The sequence below is a fragment of the Varroa destructor genome, unplaced genomic scaffold (assembly GCF_002443255.2).
Source record: "Varroa destructor unplaced genomic scaffold, Vdes_3.0 BEIS01000003.1, whole genome shotgun sequence".
NCBI classification, from domain to species: domain Eukaryota; kingdom Metazoa; phylum Arthropoda; class Arachnida; order Mesostigmata; family Varroidae; genus Varroa; species Varroa destructor.
The window spans coordinates 4,484,117-4,504,969 of NW_019211456.1; the positions used below are offsets into that span (position 1 = coordinate 4,484,117).

The following is a 20,853-nucleotide window of genomic DNA, read 5'->3' on the forward strand; positions in this document are numbered from 1 at the left end:
ACATTACTTATCTTTCAGTATTAGAAGCCGCCGCTATTGTTGCTGGCAGTCGTATTGCTTCGTAAAACCTGTGTGTCGTTGGAAAACGTCCATGATGTTGTGGACGACATGTAACCGCGCATTTGCAAGCGGCAATGGCGACAATGCCATGACGTTTCGCCGAAGGCAAGGGGTGATTTGCCGAAAAGGACAAAAAACAAACGAGAAAGTGGCTAGTTGCTTGATTGCTTCCGACTGCTAGGTTTGCTAACAGCAGGTTACTATTGTTGCCACCATTTGCGAGAGGACGGCACCCTCGCGGTATCAATTTTCTTCTCGTTAGATGGCGCCACAATCACAAGCGGTAAAGCAAAAGGAAAGTTCTGACTATATTTTAAACGGCAGTCGACAGTAATAGCGTGCTGTCGAAGAACTGCAAGAATCGTCACTTTATTAATATTTATCATTAAAAAGCGTAAATAAGAAGCAGAAGAAGAAATAAACAAAGACAATGACACTCAAGTAAGTTTGGTGAGAGATTGTGCATTTGTTGTGCTTTTGTGATGAAAGCAAGTGTTCGATGCTTTTATGAAGTGTGCTATTCTAACGGTGTGCGAACAAGAGAGTTATGGTAAAACGTAACAGCTTTACAGCTCAGTATATAGCTTTTCGTTGCATCGGCTTTCCTTCTGAGTCGTAATCGTAAACAAAAAGGATTTTGATCAATTTATGTAATTATTTTTGGTAAGGGTAACATGGTTACAGTAACTACTGGTTGTATTAGTTTGTATTTGTATGCTAAATTAACGATATCGTTCTTACTTTTAGAAAAACGGGAAAATATGAAACGCGTATTTTCTATTCGCTTTTAGAAGTTTGTATATAGTGATACGAAATGTATTATCATTAGCTAACAAGCTCCTGTCTCATAGAAGATTCGAAAAGGCAACAAAACCATCATCGAAAAGGTAACCTAGTTGTTTTGGTTGACAAGCGCCTTTTTTTTCGTAGGGTATTTGTCGCGTTACGGGCCTTAAGCCACGAATTCGTCATTTTCTACAAAGTTTTCTTTCAGCGCTAGTTCTCAGCCGCTGTCATGGGAGCCTGGCAAGTGTTTAACGGTGCTGTTTGGCATTGCTCCAGAGACCAAGTAGACGAGAGAAGCTACATGTGCGATTGTTAGGTAAAATTAGGCTGCAAATATTGATTATTCATAGGTTCCTTCTTCCGCTTTTTTGGCCAAGCGGTCACAATAAACTCATCTGCGTTTTCTCCAATAAAGCTCCGTAATGGTACATACGTACGGGTACCTGCTTTTTGCAACTCGATGTTTTTGTAAACTTCATTAATGGTTGGCCGTGCGCCGTAAAGCACTAAACGCACAACAAAATAAAATACAACGTTTTCAGACCATATGGACCCTTCTGTTTCAGCGCAAAGAATACGAGTCATTGCATTCGTGTTACATTTAGTCGCATTACCATTCATAGTAGGAAAAAAAGGGGTAAAGTAGTGAAAACCCTTTGCATCTATGCTTGTTCAATCCAATGGAACCTTATTATTCTAATCACACCAATAAATATCTATCACACGGCTCTAATTAATGTGAGATTTATTTCAACCAGTGTTATTTCCTTCGGAACTGCTGTGATGATTATTTACTAGAAATTATTATCATTGGCACTAAGACCACAGAAAATAACGGGCAATGTAGGAAATTTTTTATTTTAACCTAGTGAATATCATTTTGCCCTACGACGTGCTCTATGGACTTCTTACGAGTTGTTAGGAAACATCGCAAAAGTATTATATATATATATATATATATATATATAGATAAGAGTTAATAGAGTTCGCTTTTGCTGCGGTACTTACGTTCATAGTGGCCTGCTGCCGATTCCTACGCGTTTTCTGCTATTGTTCGAGCAAATATTTGATATAACATTGGCAGGCTTTTCTTTTCCAGTGAGTTTTCTGTTCGCCTCAGTTTGTACGTATTCGTACCGGTTTACAGCATTCTGCATCTACAGGGCAATTGTCTCTACTAAGTTTACATGGTCTACGCGCCAACTTATTAACAACGATGTCTGCTTTTGGAAAAATGTAGTTATAATTTCAAGGCTCTTGTACCGGTGCTGCGCAGAATCTTTTTTCGGCCACTTCGGAAATACTCGTCTTAGTGGTAGTCTGTTCTCATATGCAATGGTCCAGCTTGGTTTTCCGGGCAAGAATTTCCTGAGGAAAAGTCACGTAAAGCGTCATCGACGACGTAATAGATGTGGTGTTCTTGTGGAGCTTGCCCAAAATGCGTCCCTCTATTATTATCAGAAGCATATGACGTTTCTCTGGTCTAATGCTTTTGGGAACCATTATGAACAGTTCAATAAATATTTCAGCACTATAAGAACCTGATATATATACAATATTCTATCGTAACCGAGTGATCGTCAAGGTGGGTAAGACATGGCAGTTCCTATGTTGACAGCTAGGAACAACAACGATGGTGCGGCGCTTTTTCGTCCGGGCGATCCTGGCTACGGACGAGTTGCGACACCGTAATTTGTCGCGCTGTTTCAATATATGGATTTTTTATTTTTTTATCTATTTACTTTATAGCAGATACGGCGTCTTCAACCAGCCGGATTGCTAGTTCTTGCGCCTATGATATTCAACCGTGCGTTCCAGAATGGTCATCTAAGGAATAGATATTAAATGTGCGCCAACAGTGCCAGTGGCGGTATCAGTCTAAGTTGATAATCAACATTAAGTTAACAAAATAACGTTAGGCCCCTAGTTATTCCATTTATTTTTCGTTTACTTTGACAACAAATGGTGGCATCGTAAGAAGGTCGTACTTCCGTACCCGAGCCGAAAAATACGAAATGTGGAAGAAGCGTATTCATCTACGAACGGAGAGGGCCTGAGTTTTCGGTATATCACAGGTATCTGAAAAAGTTAGTTTCTGATAAAGCGATTAGTAAGTTGAGCAGCACATAGATAAGAAATTATTTAAATTATTCCTGAGTGTCCTTAACGTCGCCTTCCAGGGTGGTGTACCCTGGAACGCCACAGGCCATAGCTTTAAAACAACGAGTGTAATTTACATTCGCACCTGACTTAGCAGCTGCACAGTGTACACTTTTGGGCAGCACATGATTATTTACTCGATTAGACGGGATACGGTTTTTGTGTCAGACTTGTATTACCCATTCACTTACTGTCGGCATATTTCATTCGTTTCCTCTTAAAATCCAAATCTGAAAACTTCGGAGAAGCAATACAGGGTACTTATAATAATACGTAAAAGTGTACTAAAACAAATGTACTTGCGGTTGCCGTCGGTGATTGTAAGATCTTTCGTTAACGACTTTTGGAAAACAGAATTGACCAGTTAAGTAAGAACTATCTATTCTATCTACAAATCTTATTTCGAAATTGTGCTAACGTTCTACTTGATCAGCATTATCTATGTTAAGTTCTCAGTACTCGCTCTGATTTATCACGGTACCTAACCATGGCGGTTTGCCCACCTATTCAGTTTGTATTATCAGTAAGTAGATTGTAAGAAGTAATCGTTGAAAAATGCCGCATTCTCATAGTGCTAAAATGGTGCAATATAGAGTGCTATTGATTATTAACATTCACTAACCTTCATGAATTGATTTGTAAAACTATTGCTAAACTTTTGGGCGGTCTACCAGAAACGAAATGTCAAAAATGAGACAAATATCACTTCCATTTTCAGCCTCTCTACATAAACTTCGATGCTCAATTATTTAACGCAAAATTTCTAATATTCGTATAGAAATATCAAGAAGTTTTCTTGCAAAAAAGAAGCATGACGTAATTTGAAGTTTCGAAACGTGGCTAATTATTTCGGTGTTGATTTGTCGATCATTACAGCATACTGATCCGTTCAAAGCTATTATTTCGGTTGATAATTCTCGTTGGGACCGTTGCCCTGATTGACTCCAAATGTTACATTCTTATGCCCCAGGATTTTTACGAAAAACACCAGGACGTTTCAGGTATGCTCAGGCAATGTCGTATATATAGCTATCGTTGAATTAGCTAATCATGCGAGTACGAGCTATGGATGATTGCTTTGGCTATTACGAAAGGCTACTCTAAAAACCAGGGTTTCTAGTTGTCTTCCTTTGTCGTTCTGAAAGCTGGGTTATAGATCAGCTGTAAAGGCAAAATGAAGTAAGCGGTCTCATTTAGAGACATGCAATTCATGTTTGTAGTAAAATGAATTAATTATAAAATAAGATTTCACTACAAAAAACATTTACAGTCTTGACGTCCTAGAGAAACTCAATTACGTAGATATTACTAAACTTATTAGATTAAACTTATAAGAACTAAATATAGAAACTTAGAAGACTAAACTTATTTTTTAATGCATATTGCAGAAAAATCTATCCATATTGACGAAACGAAGGGCCAAATAATCAGTCTACCTAAAAACTATTCACAGGTGTGTAGCTACAATAAGAAGAATATTTCTAACCGTTTTTTTGTCATACATTTGATCCTAACTCTGCTTTTAATTTTATCAAAATCAAGATTTTCCACATGTGTAACAAGTCTGGCACTGGATAGTATAGGTAATTGCAAATAAGAGCAAATTACAGAATAAAAATGTCGTGCAAATATCTACGGTATATTTAAACTAAAATTGTTAAAATAAAGAAAAATTCCAATATAATGGTAGAGCATTATCCGATAAGCTTCTACCTAAATTTAGCTTAATCAGACTGCGAAACAGGAGCTACAAGGACTGCTATGATTCCCGATATCCGCCCTAGGCTTAATCTACACGGTTTATTTTACAATATTATTTTTGAATTTCATCGATCAGCTTCAGTAGCATAAAATTCGCCTTCAATAATATTCATATGACTTGGAGACCCGGTAGATTTTATAGAAGCAGTGCTTGTTTATCGCATTTATATAGGTTAAGATCATTGTAGAGGACGACAACAGCGCTTTGACAAACAGCGAAGTCGCAAGCGATCCGGCTCCAGGGACGTGCACTACCTTGTGGACTACTACATCTTTACGCGCTGGGATTTCTCGGCAATTTTTTAACCGTAGAGTAAGTACGTCAGATACTACTTCAAAGAGTAGTTCCGGAACACAGAATTCATCGACTGCAAAAGAACAGGTGCCAAAAATGCCCGTGGTGCGCATTAAATCAGGAATTATAATGGGTAAGATCATTAGCTTCTTGTCCAGAAAACAATTATTTGAATTCTACCTTTTTACTTGGTGGATAATTTTTCAGCATAGGATTAAATTCATCATATATACCTGATATTATACGATTTTATCCAAAATGCTATACGCTATTCCACTGCATTAGTTGCGTTTTTGACATAAGTTCTCTATTTAGTCTACATATATCTGAGATATGCTCGTTCATAATTTAGGGCTTATAGACACTTCCGCACCAAATACAGTCTACAAATTTCTTGGAGTTCCTTTCGCGGAGCCACCGTTAGGTAAGCTCCGCTTCAAACATCCCGTTGAAATTTCGCCTTGGTCGGGCGTTTTCGAAGCGCACAGAAAGCCTCTTCCATGCCTGCAGGGTCCATTCTATATCAACAGGTAAGCAGATGAGCCTGAATCAATCTGGATTAAGACGAATGCTTTTTCACTGTATACGTTGCTGATTAAAAGTTCGGTGACACCCCTGCTGGTGAATACTTGATATTTCAAATGGACATATCCATAGCAAATTAACCTAAGTAATCGTATAATTCGTTAGCAATTGGACAATCGATAACGTAAACTCAACCGAGGATTGCCTCTATTTGAATCTATGGACTCCGGATAGCTGCGTCACTTCTACCAACTCCGAGTGTACACCCAACAAGTAAGGTTTGCTATGACTAGAATTTACCTATTGTTTCCTGTTAATGTATCTAATGATGTCCAACTCGCTTAGGATCTCAAAATTTCCCATTGTTCCGTTTCATAGTGAGTCTGTAGGGAGCTGAAGTTGAGAAGTTCTGAAAATGCCTTTTGGATGCGTTGGGTACTCATCTTAGATACACAGCTAATTTGTTTATGATGTATTAAATGAGCCTATATATCGTTAGAATTGAAGCCGCACACATCCCTAAACAAAACGATTATAATTAAGTAGGTAATACTTATATTTTGGGTCAAGGCAAACACGCCACATTGAGCAACACCATGCACTTTACTATTGTAATTCCGGCACAAGTTTGACAATCATGGTGTGTTGTTTACGGTGTTCATGCTATAACAAACTTCATGTCAGATCAGTGATGGTGTTTATCTACGGAGGCACGTACACGTTTGGCTCTTCTGGATGGGAGATGTATGACGGAGCTCAGTTGGCTGGTAGAGGAAACGTAGTCGTAAGTAGTGCGCTTCAGCGTTTCATCAGGTCTCAAAAGCACCAGCTTTTCCTAGCTTGCATTCATGAATAATCTCAGTGCTTTTTTTCTTCATATACCTTATATGCATTTTGCTTTAATGTCATAAAGAGCATTTCCGGGATCATTTTAGGCTTAAGGCGCCAAAATGACGTAGCTGGCGCTTTACCTAGGTACGGCCAGCTCGATGTAATCGATATGTCCAATGTGTCCAACAATTCAGTAGTGCGTGGGCGTTTGTCCGCAATGCTGCATAAAAAAGTAAAAGAGGTTCGTGTCTAGCTTATGATCTAAGATGTAAAAGATTAAAAGGATGCGAAAATCTTGAATACTTCCACCTATGCTATACGGTAAAAGCGCCGAAGTGTTCTAGGTAGTAGACAACCATGGACTAACTGAACACCTAATTAACGGATTAAATTCAGGTGGTAACATTCAACTACCGCGTAGGTCCTTTAGGATTTTTGTACGGGGGTAATCAAGATGCCCCCGGGAACGCCGGGCTTTTTGACCAACTTATGGTTCTAAAGTGGGTACGTCGCTTCTCAATAGATCTCATTTATTTCAATTAGATCGTTACCGTTAATGTTCTTCAAGCCCTCTAGCAGGACCGCAGTTCCGTTGTCGTTTTAACGAAAAGTTGTCTACTCGAATTCATTATACTGGCGTATGTTCCGGTCGCTGCTTATTATCAACTAAAATACTTTATAACTTATAATGAACTTACTTACAACTTATAACTGAATAATTATACCGAAATGTATGCTAGAATGGGATATTTCTTGTATTGTATCGTCACTAATTTAGGTGCAGGACAACATTATAAAATTAGGCGGCGACCCACGGGACGTAACTTTGTTCGGACAGTCAGCCGGAGCAATTTCAATAGGTTTCCATATGGTCTCTCCACTTTCACAAGGACTCTTCCACAAAGTTCGTACACCTATAGCTAGCAATAATCATATTCGGTAATTTAATGAGTATGCATCAAAAATACTAAATAAAAGCCGCTTGTTTCTTACACTTTACAAAACTCGCAAATATTTTATTTGCCTGTACGCGCGTGTCAATAGGAAGTTGGTTAGCTGTAGCAACGTTTACGCGAGCCAATAATGCTTAAATCAAATTCAGGCCATCCTTTTTGACAAAATCAATCGAGACATTGTTTGTTTTTTTATGAAATACATGATTCTGTTTTGTCCAAGGTAAACATAGATTGTATGTTTTCAGCTAGCACGGTGACATATACCCCCACACAGATATAAACCTTTATTTCGATCTTGCTGGCCGCTTTTACGCGCTACTTGTTTCGTAAGGAAGATGATGCGTTGGTGTAGTGCTATGTCAGGCATTGTTACATGACTAGTGTTGTAATTGTTCCGCACGGTATCGATCAGGTCATTATGGAATCAGGAAGTCCACTCTTCCGACTTACTGACCCAACCCGTGAAGGGCCAAAAAAGATCGAAAAACTGGCCTACGCAATGGACTGTATACAAGACGGACAGACCATCGAAACGCATTCTAAGGTAAACAAACAAGTACTTAATATTTAAATAATAAGTACTTAATAAGTAAATCATCTTACTGATGATATATATGCGAAACGCACAAGCAATGCAAAGATTTGACGAACTTTTTCGAAGTGTAGAAACAGTTTTTCAGTAACTTCAACTCTAGTTACAATGTGTTATAGGACTTGCAACATGTCAGCTCTATAAGTTTGTTTGTCCTTTTTCTGTATTTGAAAAATAAGTTTACGAATATGATTTAACTGTCTCCACTTGCAGGAAGTGGTCACTTGCTTACAAAACAAAGATGGTAAAGAACTCGTTAACACGACTCTGTTCACGTTTGGAATAAATGCATTAACGTTCTTTCCAATTCACGGTGATACATTTTTGCCTGAGCCTGCTGAAAAGCTTATCAACACCGGAAAACTAGCAAAGGTAAAATTTAAGTTTGATTTTCCTATACAGAAAAACACTCCATGGTTCGCACAGATTTAACTACTTTCGGATGTGATTGAATTGAAGTGATGCAGACCAATTCCGTTAATGTAAGCCTACTTAATATTAAGTTGCGAATATAGTTCTATAATTAAAGCATGGTCTAGCAGTTTCGTCCAGTAGTCCTCCAGCTAAATATTTCTTAAATATCCGCCTGTACTTTTTTAAAATTTCGAATTAGTTTCAGACTCGATTTAACAGGAGTAAACATCTGCGCGCTAGCAGAAGGCATTCACTGGCGCAGCTCTTTGAAGTTGGCCCCACATAGTAGATAGTAGAAATATAATGATTATTATAATAATTTCAGAGATTTATTATATTAATTAATATATTATTGCATAGGTGCCCCTGCTAATTGGAAATAACAAGGACGAAGGTTCGTATTTCGTTTACTACCTGTTTGGTAGGTCGCTGAAGCTCGAAGACGTCAGCATGGTTCGTAGCTTGCTGAATATCTTATAGTTTTTTTCTATTCCAGTTATCTATCTGCTTGAGCTTTGGTGGTTCTCGTTAAAATGGAATAATTTTATTAATTAATTATAGCTAGGCTCGTTAGGAAGGTTTATGAACAGATATTTATTTAACTTTAAAGTCCTTACAACCAAGTCAAGTTGAAATAGCCACTATTATTATTATTATCATTTTAAAGGGTGGAAAGTAAACGCATATAGACAAATTGAGTCGATCAAAAAGATCAGACTTAAATTCTATTCCACAATTCCAAGTTTTCTTAAGTTTCTAATTATGGAGGAACATCAATGACCGATTGAAATACGCAAGTGTTTAGCACACGGTCGCAAAAAAATTTTATAATACAAGTAACAAAACACGGCATTTTAGCCTACAGCTTATGAAGCAGCGGAAAATCGAAAAATGTCAAAAGCCTATGCGTCCGACCCCCGCCTTAAAATTAGTAATTAGTTTAACCATAAGATACAAAGCCTAGCTTACCTGAATGCAGCGACAGGAGTAGATCTTTTTCAAACAAACTGTGGGGAAGGTAATAATGACCTATTAAAGCTACCTCCTCCGCAACGGTGTACGCAGCACCTTGCTGCTGAGCATGTTTTAACAGTTTTTTTTTCAGGTTACCAAATATGAGGTCGATCTCTATATGACATTTAGTCTACAGATGCTTCTGCAAACTAACGTGCGGACTATTCGTGAACGGTATCTTCGCAATGTCAAAGAAGATGAGGGTAAAAATAGCAATAATTTACTTGATATTGTTTGTTCTGACATGAGTTAAGGTTATCATTTGAGCAAAGCTAAATTCAAGTCTTCAATGTAAGCTTTGTTTACCAGCTCAGTATTTGGCAGGATTAACCACTGATAGTTAACAAGCTGTACCCCAGGTTCTTGGTTGTATGACTCTCCTTCGAAAAATAAATTACCTAAGCATATAATGCGCATGAAAGTCTACATAAATTAAATTATTTATTAAACTACTAATGCTCTATATCTAAATAGCCATTATTAATATATATAAACCGATAAAAATGTTTTTGAATTTTCAGGGCGAAAAGCAATTCGGAAAGCAGCCGAACTGGTTGGTGATTTAGCAATGATTTGTCCGACAAAGTATTTTGCTGAGCAGGCAGCCATGCAGGTCTGTGAATGAATTCGGTGGTTCATTCTTTTTTCAGTATTACCGTTAAAAAGTAGTTTATATTAATTCACCATTTTGCCAGATGAATCCGCTGGGAAAGCAAAATGTATATTTTATTAATTATTTTCAATCATCCTGCCGATCTAATAAACTAACCTCATTAGGAGTGTTGCTAGGAAGAAGAAGAAGAATTACATACTCCGACTTTTCCATTATTACTCTTGCTCATAAAGTAAGACGAGACATTTTACTAAGCAGTTATTATTCTTGTATCTCATAGGGTTTAAATGTGCATTATTACGAATTCAACTTCCGCAGCTCTTTCGGAACTTGGCCCGATTGGGTCGGAACGACCCACGGTGAGGAGGTGAGATGCGAAATACGCGAGCAATAACATACCTGGATGCTTTTTAAATTTTTCGCTTTTATGTGTTTGGCCTAGAGAACCTTATATGTGCCAAAAAAAAATACGTTATAAGATGAATATGTTATAAAAAATGTACTGTATGCCCCTGAAACATGATTTTTTCGGTGGAACTGTGTGTGCTTATCTAAAGTGTTAAAATATCGATCATATCTTCGCAGATCCCTTTTGTGTTCGGGCATCCTCTTAGTGGTTTGGAGCCCAACGCCACAAACCGTGAAAAGGAGGTCTCAAAAGAAATCATTTCTATTTGGACAGACTTTGCCAAAACTGGGTTAGTACTATGTAGAAAACAGACCTATCGAAACTGCTGAACGTATCTCTATTCTATCGCACACGTACAATGTTTCTGAATGGAAAGAAAGTAGGCTTTCTTTGTCTCGTTCGTTTGATTACATTTAAGCAGATTATAGAAACATACGAGAGGATTGAGCATTGGTTAGAACAGCTCTTTATTAGTATTATTATATTATTGGGATAAATTGTTCTAAAATAAAATTGCTTAAATTTGACAGTTTTATTAATTATGTTCAGTCACAGGTAGAAAAGCTAGTAACCTTACTTTTAAACGCATACTTGCAAGGTCGACCAGAAGAACATAGCGTCTTAAATTTTCAGTGTAACCAGATAAAATATCTTTCTTCTGGATTACTGGATTTACAAACATTTTTCCATTGAGATAAAACGAAATAGCTCTACTCTTCTGTTACTAGCAATAATAGTCCCTTAGAGGCCCGTTTTATTTTCAGTTCTCAATTTTTGAATTTCACTAGCGTTTATATGTCTGTATACTACAATGTTTTTTCTTGGAAGCTCATTGTTTAACTATATGTCGTGCGTTATCTAATTTCGAAAATTAGCTTAACTAACTCGACACGGTTATATATTGGCCACTCGAAGATAGGCACCATTATGTCTCGCTATTCTATTCGGTTCCTACTGCCAATAATAATCATTTTAATACAACCATAATAATAATAATAATGGAAATCGAAATCTTGCTCTGATTTTTTTGTGATTCGCACTATTTATTCGGTAACCACCCGTTTATATAACTGCGAAATTGCAGAAGAGTGCCTGTCAAAGTTGGGGGGGTGCCATGGCCTAGGTACACAGCCGATGAACAGGTACGTTTCTTTTGCTTACTTCTTGTAACTTACATGAATAGTTTTTGGATGGCGTCTACAATAACACCTCATTTACAGCGCGGCGTGTTTCGTTAAAATGGCGTTACAGTTTACATGCAATGATGAGTTATTTGTTGAAGTATATCGTACTAATTGTTTGTAACTGCTCGACCTGACAAACGATGTGTCACAGCTCCGCGTAGTGTAGTTGGAAGATCAGAAATGTTTCAAAGTTCTCATGTTAACTGTACCAACTTTTGCCATTTATAAGAAGGCGGCATACCACCTCCAATGTGGTGTGATAAGCGTATATCTTACGTGTTTGCAGTATTTGTCTAAGTCGATCATTGATTAATTTATTTTGTTCGTTTTTACAGGCTCTTCTTCTATACGGGCCAGAGCAGAACAGTCTAAGAAAAGGTCCAAACGAACAGATGTGCAACTTCTGGCGAAAGTACATACTGGAATCGTACTGAAAGCAGAAGCATAAGATATAATGTTTGAAAAAACAACTTTATCAAAGTGTCAGGCACAACAAATATTTCTTTGCGACCCTTTGAAATTGTTTATGTCAAAGAAGCACTTTCCAAAACATAAACGTCTTCAAAATGGATTCCATGATAAAAACAAATGAGCTGTATATTTGCCTACTAGAGAACTCGACGAATTTGAGTAGCCCTAGAGCACGTATGCATTCCTATTATATTAATAAGCATACCTGCATTACCTCTCTTGTTTACAACATGAGCATGCGAACGATTTTAACAATGAATGTATATGGTACTCGTTTGCCTGACAACACACTCACCTCTTGCATATGTACATGTATGTGTGTGTGAGAAAATGATTTTCTGTACATAAAGTACATCATAAAAACATGATGTTTCTATACACAGTGTACAGTCTTATTTCAATAGGTAGTCGTAAAGCAACATTATAGTTCGATTTGAAATTCGACGGCTTCTGTAACTTTGTGTATTCGTAACTCGTATAATTATTTGTGTTCATATATATTTACATAGTAGCATTGTAATTATAATTTTAGTCAATGCTAGTAACGATTGAACTTTGCCAACATGAAATCGGTAAATTATAGCACCAGAGCTATAAGGATAAACGTGTCTAAGTGTGACATTAATTGCTAGTACGTACACATGATGGTTAGGATCGGGTTTCGCAATAATGAAAAAAATAATACTGCTTAGTTATACAATTCGATTGATGTTATTTTTAGTTTTAAACTACCTAGTTCTTATAACATCGTTGAGTTGGAAAATATCCTGCCAGTAGTTCTTCTATTTTTTTTATCTAATTACAAATGTTACTTTGTATTTGCCAGTATCAAGAAGTAGACTAGCAAAAACCATTTTTTCAATTAGAAATTTTCAAAGTTGTACATAAGTAAACTTTAAGGGTTTTTTGCAATGTATGCCTTTTCCTTGCTTTTATTAGAAATGTATTATTGTGCAGTTACGCGACGCGTTCAGTATATACTCAATTGTTGTTCTCTAGTGAGAAGTTATCGAATCTTAAATCACAGCGACGTCTATCGCCGCCAACTAGCCTCAAAGTAGAAAACATCTGCCGTTGCTTGTTGCCATGCACGCATATGTTTTCGGAGTGCTCTGGCTCCTAGCGGAAACCAACGTTCCCCTGCTTATGCCTAACCGCCCGGCTTCTGATCGAATGTTAAGAGCCTCTGCGGCGCAGCGCTTGATGCGTTCATCCTAATGATTGTGAGGGTGTGCTGAAGACGCCGGTTGTTTGGTTGACGAGTTACCGCTTACCTGCTCCGGTTAGCTGGCCGCGGTCCTGTTCGCTCGCTCGGTTGAAGCCGCCGCTGTTACTGCTTCTGCTGCCGCTCCTGCCGCCGACTCAGGAGCAAGTACTGCCTGAACAACTGGCGATCCTTCAGCAAGCGCCGACCATCCCTGCAGCATCATCGTCAGCCACTACGACTAGCGCCGAATTCTCGAACTGGTAGTTTTGCATTTGGCGCCGATTCTACCAGTAGCAGCACTTCGCCTCCGCACGTATTCTGAGGTAAGTAGCCATTGCATTTGCGGTAAATAACAGCTAATTGGCTTGATCTACAAATCGTAGCGGGATGAGTTGGCGGCCTGAGCGAATCATCGCAAGTGGTGTCGTGCGTCTTATAGTAGAAGCTAAATTTCTGTTGTTATACAACGGTGTGCGTGTGATTGGATGCTATTAGTGCTATTGTTATGCTGTTGCTCCCGCCACCGCTGTTATGCTGCACCCTGGTTTGAGATAGATAGCTTTAGCACCGATAGCTGGCTGTGCCTATCATTATTGCAAGCACGATAGCTACGAAACAAAAAAACCAATAATAAGAGGGCTTGTTAGGCTATGCTTCTTCGATGTCATCTACTTAGCAGTCAGTTAGTTTGCCATTTATTAGATGACCTATTTGTATCGTTTAATGGCTCGCATTCGGTTTGACAGTGCACCAGAATTTTCTGCTCCGACTTCTCAGTAACAGCAGCCTTGCGCAATTCCGAGTAGACGCCCGAGCGATATTGTCATCAAGACGACGCGATACATTAGCGCTTGTGGAGGCGATAACGACAATCGAGGCTGGACGGATGCGGATAGCCGAGCGAGAGTGGGTGGTTGTTTGGGTGATGTTCGTGTCTAGTTTATGATTGAATTGGTGGTAGAGTTATAAGTTTAAACTGAAGTGATTATACTAGGTGCACATTTTTTGACTTTTCCTAATTACCAAAGAGACTTAGTTCTGGTAAGCATGTAAATAAATAACTAATGCCAAGAATATGTCAACCTAGAAAGCATATTCAACAAATTAATCATTTGGTTTGATAAGGACGATACTAGAAAGTAGCATGTAAGCATAACCAGTAAATGGCTGGTTTTTGCGAATTGCATACACACTATCGGTTGAGGCGGCTTAGCCGAAATTCAGTTACATGTTGTATAATTAATAATAGAACTGGAAAATCAGCCTCATTATTGTGGATCAATATGCTAGTACCAAGCGAGGAAAATATCGTTACTAAATGTTAGTTATTATTATTATATGAATTTCAGTAAATTTATTTTATATATTCGAATTTCTCAGAAAATATTACAAGATATCATTTAAATTTTGCATACTTATCTTAATTAATCATATTGAAATTAAATCATATGCGCAGATCAGAAGTCAAAATATTGCCAAGAAAAGAGTAATTGCAGTAGGCATATTTTTTCTTTCATATCATTGCAATGCTTTTTGAATTTGGCAGTTTTATTTTTATACGGCATATGGGTTTTCTATCCAAGCGTTCGAGCCTACAAGAGATTTTAGTCCCTACATAACTAACAATATTTCTGAATTTCGTTTTACTGTATACTTATCGTAATTTCAATTTTCTTAAGAAGAATAGTTTTTCCGATTCTTTTTTAGTATTCTTTATCGATTAACTGAAACATATCAACATAAAGGAAAGCACCATTATTTTAAAGATATAAATTGTTTCCACATTATAGCAGGCTTTTGTGAGCTCTAGAGTCTTATTTTGGAATTATTCAAAGTATACCTAAATTCCTTGTGGATTTCTTACAATCTGCCACCCACTAAACGTTTCTCCGGCGATGTATAGGAAGCGTTCGAGACGGCTTACGGCATGAGGAGGCTACGCAGTTGAAGGCAAAAATTTCATGAATTTGTCTTTTATAGCTTGCAATATAATTGGATAACTATCTAGACCCATACCCAGAGAAAGGGGCATTAGAAAACAAATATGATTCTGTCTAAGAAGCATTATTTTTTTTATAATAGCGTCTTATATTGGTTATTGACAATATGCAGGGTAAACTTGTTGTTATTCCATGAAAAATACTTGTGCTACACTTCACTTGTATAAGTTGGATATTATGTACGGCTCTATGCATTCGAATGTAGGGTTCAATAACTCCCATTATGTATTTACATATAATCGATGTATTCATCTAAAATATATTTTATGTGTATTCATCGATTCATAATATTCATGTTTTTGCTTACAGAAGAAATCAAATTAAGCAGGATGAGCGCTGCAAAAAAACAGAAACTGAAGAATGGCGCCCGTGCCACCAAGAAAAAGAGGAACGATGAAGACGATGATGATTTTGAAGAATTTGACGATCAGCCCAGACAGGTTCGAAAGTCGTTTTAGTTTTTGAACAAAAAGATCTGTGCATAATGGCTTACAACACCTTATTGTCGTGCTTAATTGATTACACTCTTCGTAAGTAACTGTTAACACGCCTACAATACAACTGGTGCTACAATCCTGTGTGACGTAAATACAAATTTAACTAAATGCATGATGTGCGTTTTGCATTTATGCGGCTAAATTTGCCTTGCTTATTACATGGTTCAAATTTACCAATATAGATTTATATAGCGTGATGTGTTTTTGCGTATCGGTTACCTAGGCGAGTCCAGCTTCATCCGGCGGCGGTGACATGGAACAGGCCGACCTCGAGGAAGGCGCAGCTGCCCCCACAGAGGACGAATTAGCTAAACATCTTGTAAGTATCCATATGCATTCTACTTAGAGGTGGAACCTGATTTCCGCGGTGAGATAATTATTCAAAGGAAATGTTTATTTATTTTGTATCTAGAATTATACCTCAAGATATGCATCGGAACAAGTATTTACTTTTATGACCCTTGCCAAGAAGAGAAGATACGTCTGTGTAATCTCAGCATACGCTTGTCCGGGCTTGCCTACAGTAGAAGCATAACTTTCTGTAGCTTCATTTCTGCTATCTGTTTCCGTTTGTGTCGATACAGCTTCACGTTTCATATTACGTCCTGTTCTTGGCCATAAAGCACGATCGTTTATTGAAGTGCAAGCGTGCTCACGTTTAATTTGTTTTATTTTTATTTATTCCAATACGTGTAGGGTGTTCCCGGTCGCATTGTCTTGGCCGGCTGCGTTTCCTGGGACAGTACGGGCAAAAGCAGTAAGAACAAGAACTCGTTGCGTAAGTGTTGATTTCACCTCGATCCATGTCCATATAATAATACTAATAACATAAATCATATCGTTTCGGCGCAGTGGCCCGAACGGCAAAACCTCTGCCTCAGAGAGTCAGAGGCCCCCGGTTCAAGCACCGTCAATGACATATATTACACGATCCATGTAGTTAAATAGAATAGACATATTAAGAAAGTGAAAAAGTAATACGAAGTGCTCTAGTTCCCCATGTTCAGCAGCAAATGTGGTGTATCCATGTGACTTTCCAGAACTACAAACTATTAAATGTAAGATCATTGGCTTAATAAATGCCTGACCACTTTCAGCGTTCAACTGCCTTTGGTCTCCGATGCGTTTCGGGCCCGTGGCCGATAAAAAAATCTGCCAGGTGATCACCGGTCGTCAAGGTTGTCACACGATATTGATTACCAACGAGGGCAAGACCTGGGTTTTCGGTCGCAATGCAAGTGGTCAACTGGGTGTCTGCGACACAAAGGCGCGAAACATCCCGGTGATGGTCGATGCACTTAAAGAGTCGACCGTCGTAGCGGCTGCAGCTGGCAAGAACCACACTCTGTTCCTTACCATCAACGGAACTGTGTTTGGATGCGGAGAAAATAAATGCGGGCAGGTTGGTTTCTCTGGCTAAAAATATACACGAACCTTGCATACTGAATTCTATCATTTAACTTCGCGTAATCAAATAGCGGAACATTGTGTTGGTTGTAGGCACTCACACGATATATTTAGCATTAATGTATCTATGTTTGCGTCTAAATTAGAAATAAAAATGTAAATATTTTCTTCGGTTTTAGGTGGGTGTTGGCAATAATACGGGAAATATTCTGGTCCCGACGCGCTTGAATATGCGTGGCCGTCGGGTTGTTAAGATGGACTGTGGCAATGAGTTTTCGATGCTCGTTGACGATACGGGCTCGCTGTTCGCGTGCGGGTCGCCCGAGTTCGGCCAGTTGGGCAACAACACGGACGGACAGTACTTCGTCACCAGTAGCAAACTGGCTTTCAACTATGTGACGACGCCGAAACGCATTCCTTTGTTCGTTGAGAAAGAAAAAGATGGTCGTCCGACGCCTATCCACGACGTGAAAGTCGTGGACGTATCTTGTGGTATGAACCATACTGCCGTAGTTGACTTAAACCGCCGCGTGTTCACTTGGGGCTTCGGTGGTTATGGTCGGCTGGGCCATTCGTCGCAAAACGACGAAAAAGTTCCTCGTCTACTGCGTGGCTTCGAAGGCCCTCAGAAGGGTGTGTCACGTATCTGGTGTGGTGGGTCCTGCACATTCGTGCTAAATCACCTCAATATTCTCTATATGGCTGGTAAGATCTACACGGGCGGCAGTCGCGAGGCTAATATGTACCCACAGGTTGTGCAGGACCTCTCCGGCTGGAACATCGTTGACATGGGAGTGTCTGATCATGGTGTGTGTATCGCAGCAGACAACAATCTTGTTGTTCAGGGTGGTGGTAAAACTTACGGCGAATTAGCGCTGGGTGAGGGACGCAAGACTTCGGCCAACTACGACACGGTTAAATCCCTCGAAGGGATCAAGATCAAACAGGTTGCACTAGGTCTTGGACATTTGGCACTTCTCGTTCTCGACGATAGCGAGGAGATGACGGCCAAAATTAACAAACTGGGGCAATGGACACCCAAGTGTGCTTAAGAATGCTGACAATTGCATAAACCAAACTACAAACGCCTACGAACTAATTGCTAGAGGGTAGTAGACGGTGACATCTTCGCTGCCGCAACTCGATAGCCTCGTAAGACTTTACTTTATGGAGGAAAAGGATGATAAAAACATATTGCAACAGTATTGGTATTTTTTTTCAACAGAAATAACCCCCTACCTCTCCTCCGAGAGTACAGCGATGGAGGCTAAAAATCAACTCTTTTCTTATATAACCAATTATACCGGAGAGCATCGCTAGAATCGTGCGTTAAACCCTAGCAAGTGAGCGTAAGCCCCGGTACAACTACCATATAGTAACAACAATTGCTTCTTCTTTGCTGCTATTCCTGCCATGATGATGAAGAAAATGAGAACGACGACGAAGTTGTCACCGTGTGCTAGGTCAGGACTTCTGTTCCTCTTAAATATTGAACCTCACATACCCTATATCTTAAACAGCCCTAATTCCTGATCCCTAAGCTCCAACCCCTGAAATCCTTATTCCTAACTAACCCCGCCGATGACAGGACGATTTCCGATAATTCCAGCCAGTTTTCATCTGAGAGGAAAAATTGCGGAACGCCTCTGAGCGAGTACAGTTGTTTGCTTCCATTGAATCGCAGCTGCTGCCTCTTCTTCTTTATATGTATGTTGTAGGATCATGCATTATTTGTTTGCTCATCAATCAACCTAACCATAAATCAAAAAGCAATCAGTTCGGTCAGTCGAATCATTAGCATTACTCACGCAGACCTGTTACTATGAATCCAATCAGTTTATTAGGGCATCATTTTAGTACGCGCCGGTCATCGTGTCCTTTGTCGCTATCCTTATAGCACATTGGTTGCGATGACTACGAACAATCCGTGATAGATACCATCATCACAACATATAGATGAGCAATGCAGTTGATAGTGAAGCAACGGCGTTATGTTTGTGTGTATGTACATACATAATTGCATACCAATCGTGTTTTTGTGTGCGCGCGCGTGGTAAACATCCTAAAAGACAAATCGTCCAGCGGACGACCGAATGCAACTGGACCAGCCACATTCTGCTAAGCAGTTGTCGGATGTGTGGAATCAGATGTGGTGTGATATGATACAACAACTGTTTAAAATAAGATAGTAATGCTGATGAAATAATTAGTATAACCATGATCGTTATAAAAAATTTAAAAAAAAATTGACAGAAGACTATGTACAGCTGGGCGATAACCATTTCGATGGACGATTTCCGCCAGTAAAATGAATTCTTTTCGGCCCATTTATATAATTATAACATAAATTTGTGTATCAAAACCATTTGCGAATCACAGTGTTGCTACATTCAAGGATTTTTCGAGAACTCGCTTGAAGGATTTACGCCTTTTTGTAAAATGTCTCATGCACATATAGTTAGTAGGTGGCGAAAGTGGAAAAAACGATTCAGAAAATTGGTACGAAAAGAAAGTCGATGAAAGAAATGAACCAAATATCTACAAACACACACGTAGACACACACCTGTCGACGTGGTGATATCGTCCATCTACTTGCTACCTTATTATATTGTGAAGTTTATCAATTACAATATAACGGTTGCTGTTTTCATTTCTAGATATTGATGGCAATGATGATGGTAATAACAGCGATCACGGAACGCGACCATGAGTTCTTTTATTATATATTTATATATATGTATATCACATAACAATACATTGATATATACACGCGCATGTCTAATTGTGACTGTTCCTGCCCCTAATATTGTCCTAATGAAACAACACGAGCAATGTACTATTATGAAATATGAGGATAACCGCAACAGCAACAACTAGAAATTTAGAAGATGACCCTGACATGTCGCTGTGATGTTGGCGTTGCGTTCTGTTAAGAAGCGCACCAAAAAAATTATGATTTCGAAGAAAAATGTAATGATAATAATGTGGATATATTGATGATGATAACGATGAATGACAATTGTACAATCTCCATTTTCAGTGGACCTACTACAACCTACAGTAAAAAAATCGACAACATACTATTATAATAATAACAATTACAGCCACCACTACTCAAGAAAGTAAACGCAAAAAACAAAACCAATAAAGACTGACATTTTATTTTATAAAAAAATGCAACCATGTGTATTCAGCTGTGAACGTGTATCGAGACAAAGTTCGCAGACGAGAGTATATATGCGTCTCTTGAAAAAAATATTTGTTTGTTTTTAGTTTTTAAAAATATTAAAAAAAATAGATATTTGAACAAAGTGTTGCATTTCCCTAAAGTGCCAATTTCGTCCGTAATATCTATTCAATAATTCATTAATCCTGGTCCTAAAGCACTCACAGACTTGTTTCAAATATTGCTGCTGCAACTCTTCGAATTTTTTCTTGTTAGCCCAGGTGAACCAATCAACGTTGTCATGTCGGGGGTTACCTGATTCTCGCTTCGTAACGCTCCATCCATAGCGATTCAATAAACTCGAATCTGGGCCGTTCGACGGCCATATGTGCTCATCTCGCAACATGCTCATATTCTGGAGTAATCTTACCTCACTAGCTGGCTAATACGAATTGGTGTATCATATTGTGGAAAACAGACATTTTAACTATCTTGCGTTGCACA

At 38.7% G+C, this 20,853-nt stretch overlaps 2 protein-coding genes across 8 annotated transcripts; both read left to right on the forward strand.

Annotated features, from left to right (window-relative positions):
• The first annotated feature begins 341 nt into the window (after window positions 1–341).
• On the forward strand, window positions 342–12,449 carry LOC111246636 (acetylcholinesterase-1-like). 3 transcript variants are annotated; one of them, XM_022796548.2, is made up of 18 exons: window positions 342–501; window positions 3,883–4,007; window positions 4,395–4,459; window positions 4,940–5,195; window positions 5,415–5,592; window positions 5,753–5,860; window positions 6,272–6,371; window positions 6,815–6,922; window positions 7,197–7,322; window positions 7,787–7,918; window positions 8,180–8,338; window positions 8,741–8,833; window positions 9,486–9,597; window positions 9,916–10,007; window positions 10,288–10,374; window positions 10,593–10,705; window positions 11,501–11,558; window positions 11,936–12,449. In XM_022796548.2, exons 1-18 carry the CDS (start codon window positions 491–493, stop codon window positions 12,032–12,034), a joined length of 2,022 nt encoding a protein of 673 aa, XP_022652283.1. In that variant the 5' UTR covers window positions 342–490; the 3' UTR covers window positions 12,035–12,449. The 3 variants fall into 3 exon arrangements, 2 of the variants coding, with proteins under 2 accessions (XP_022652283.1, XP_086840812.1); XM_086984686.1 differs by lacking the exon at window positions 342–501 and adding an exon at window positions 516–723; XR_015324537.1 differs by lacking the exon at window positions 11,936–12,449 and having other exon boundaries at window positions 361–501; window positions 10,326–10,374; window positions 11,501–11,527.
• An 850-nt stretch (window positions 12,450–13,299) lies between these two features.
• Window positions 13,300–20,363, forward strand: LOC111247679 (protein RCC2 homolog). Of its 5 annotated transcripts, none has more exons than XM_022798921.2 (7): window positions 13,711–14,205; window positions 15,182–15,228; window positions 15,588–15,718; window positions 15,999–16,094; window positions 16,472–16,553; window positions 16,873–17,177; window positions 17,362–20,363. In XM_022798921.2, the coding sequence occupies exons 3-7, from the start codon at window positions 15,608–15,610 to the stop codon at window positions 18,232–18,234; spliced, it is 1,467 nt and encodes a 488-aa protein (XP_022654656.1). In that variant the 5' UTR covers window positions 13,711–14,205; window positions 15,182–15,228; window positions 15,588–15,607; the 3' UTR covers window positions 18,235–20,363. The 5 variants fall into 5 exon arrangements, with proteins under 5 accessions (XP_022654660.1, XP_022654656.1, XP_086840815.1 ...); XM_086984689.1 differs by having other exon boundaries at window positions 13,711–14,184; XM_086984688.1 differs by lacking the exon at window positions 15,182–15,228 and having other exon boundaries at window positions 13,733–13,749; window positions 14,025–14,205.
• Window positions 20,364–20,853: the final 490 nt, after the last annotated feature.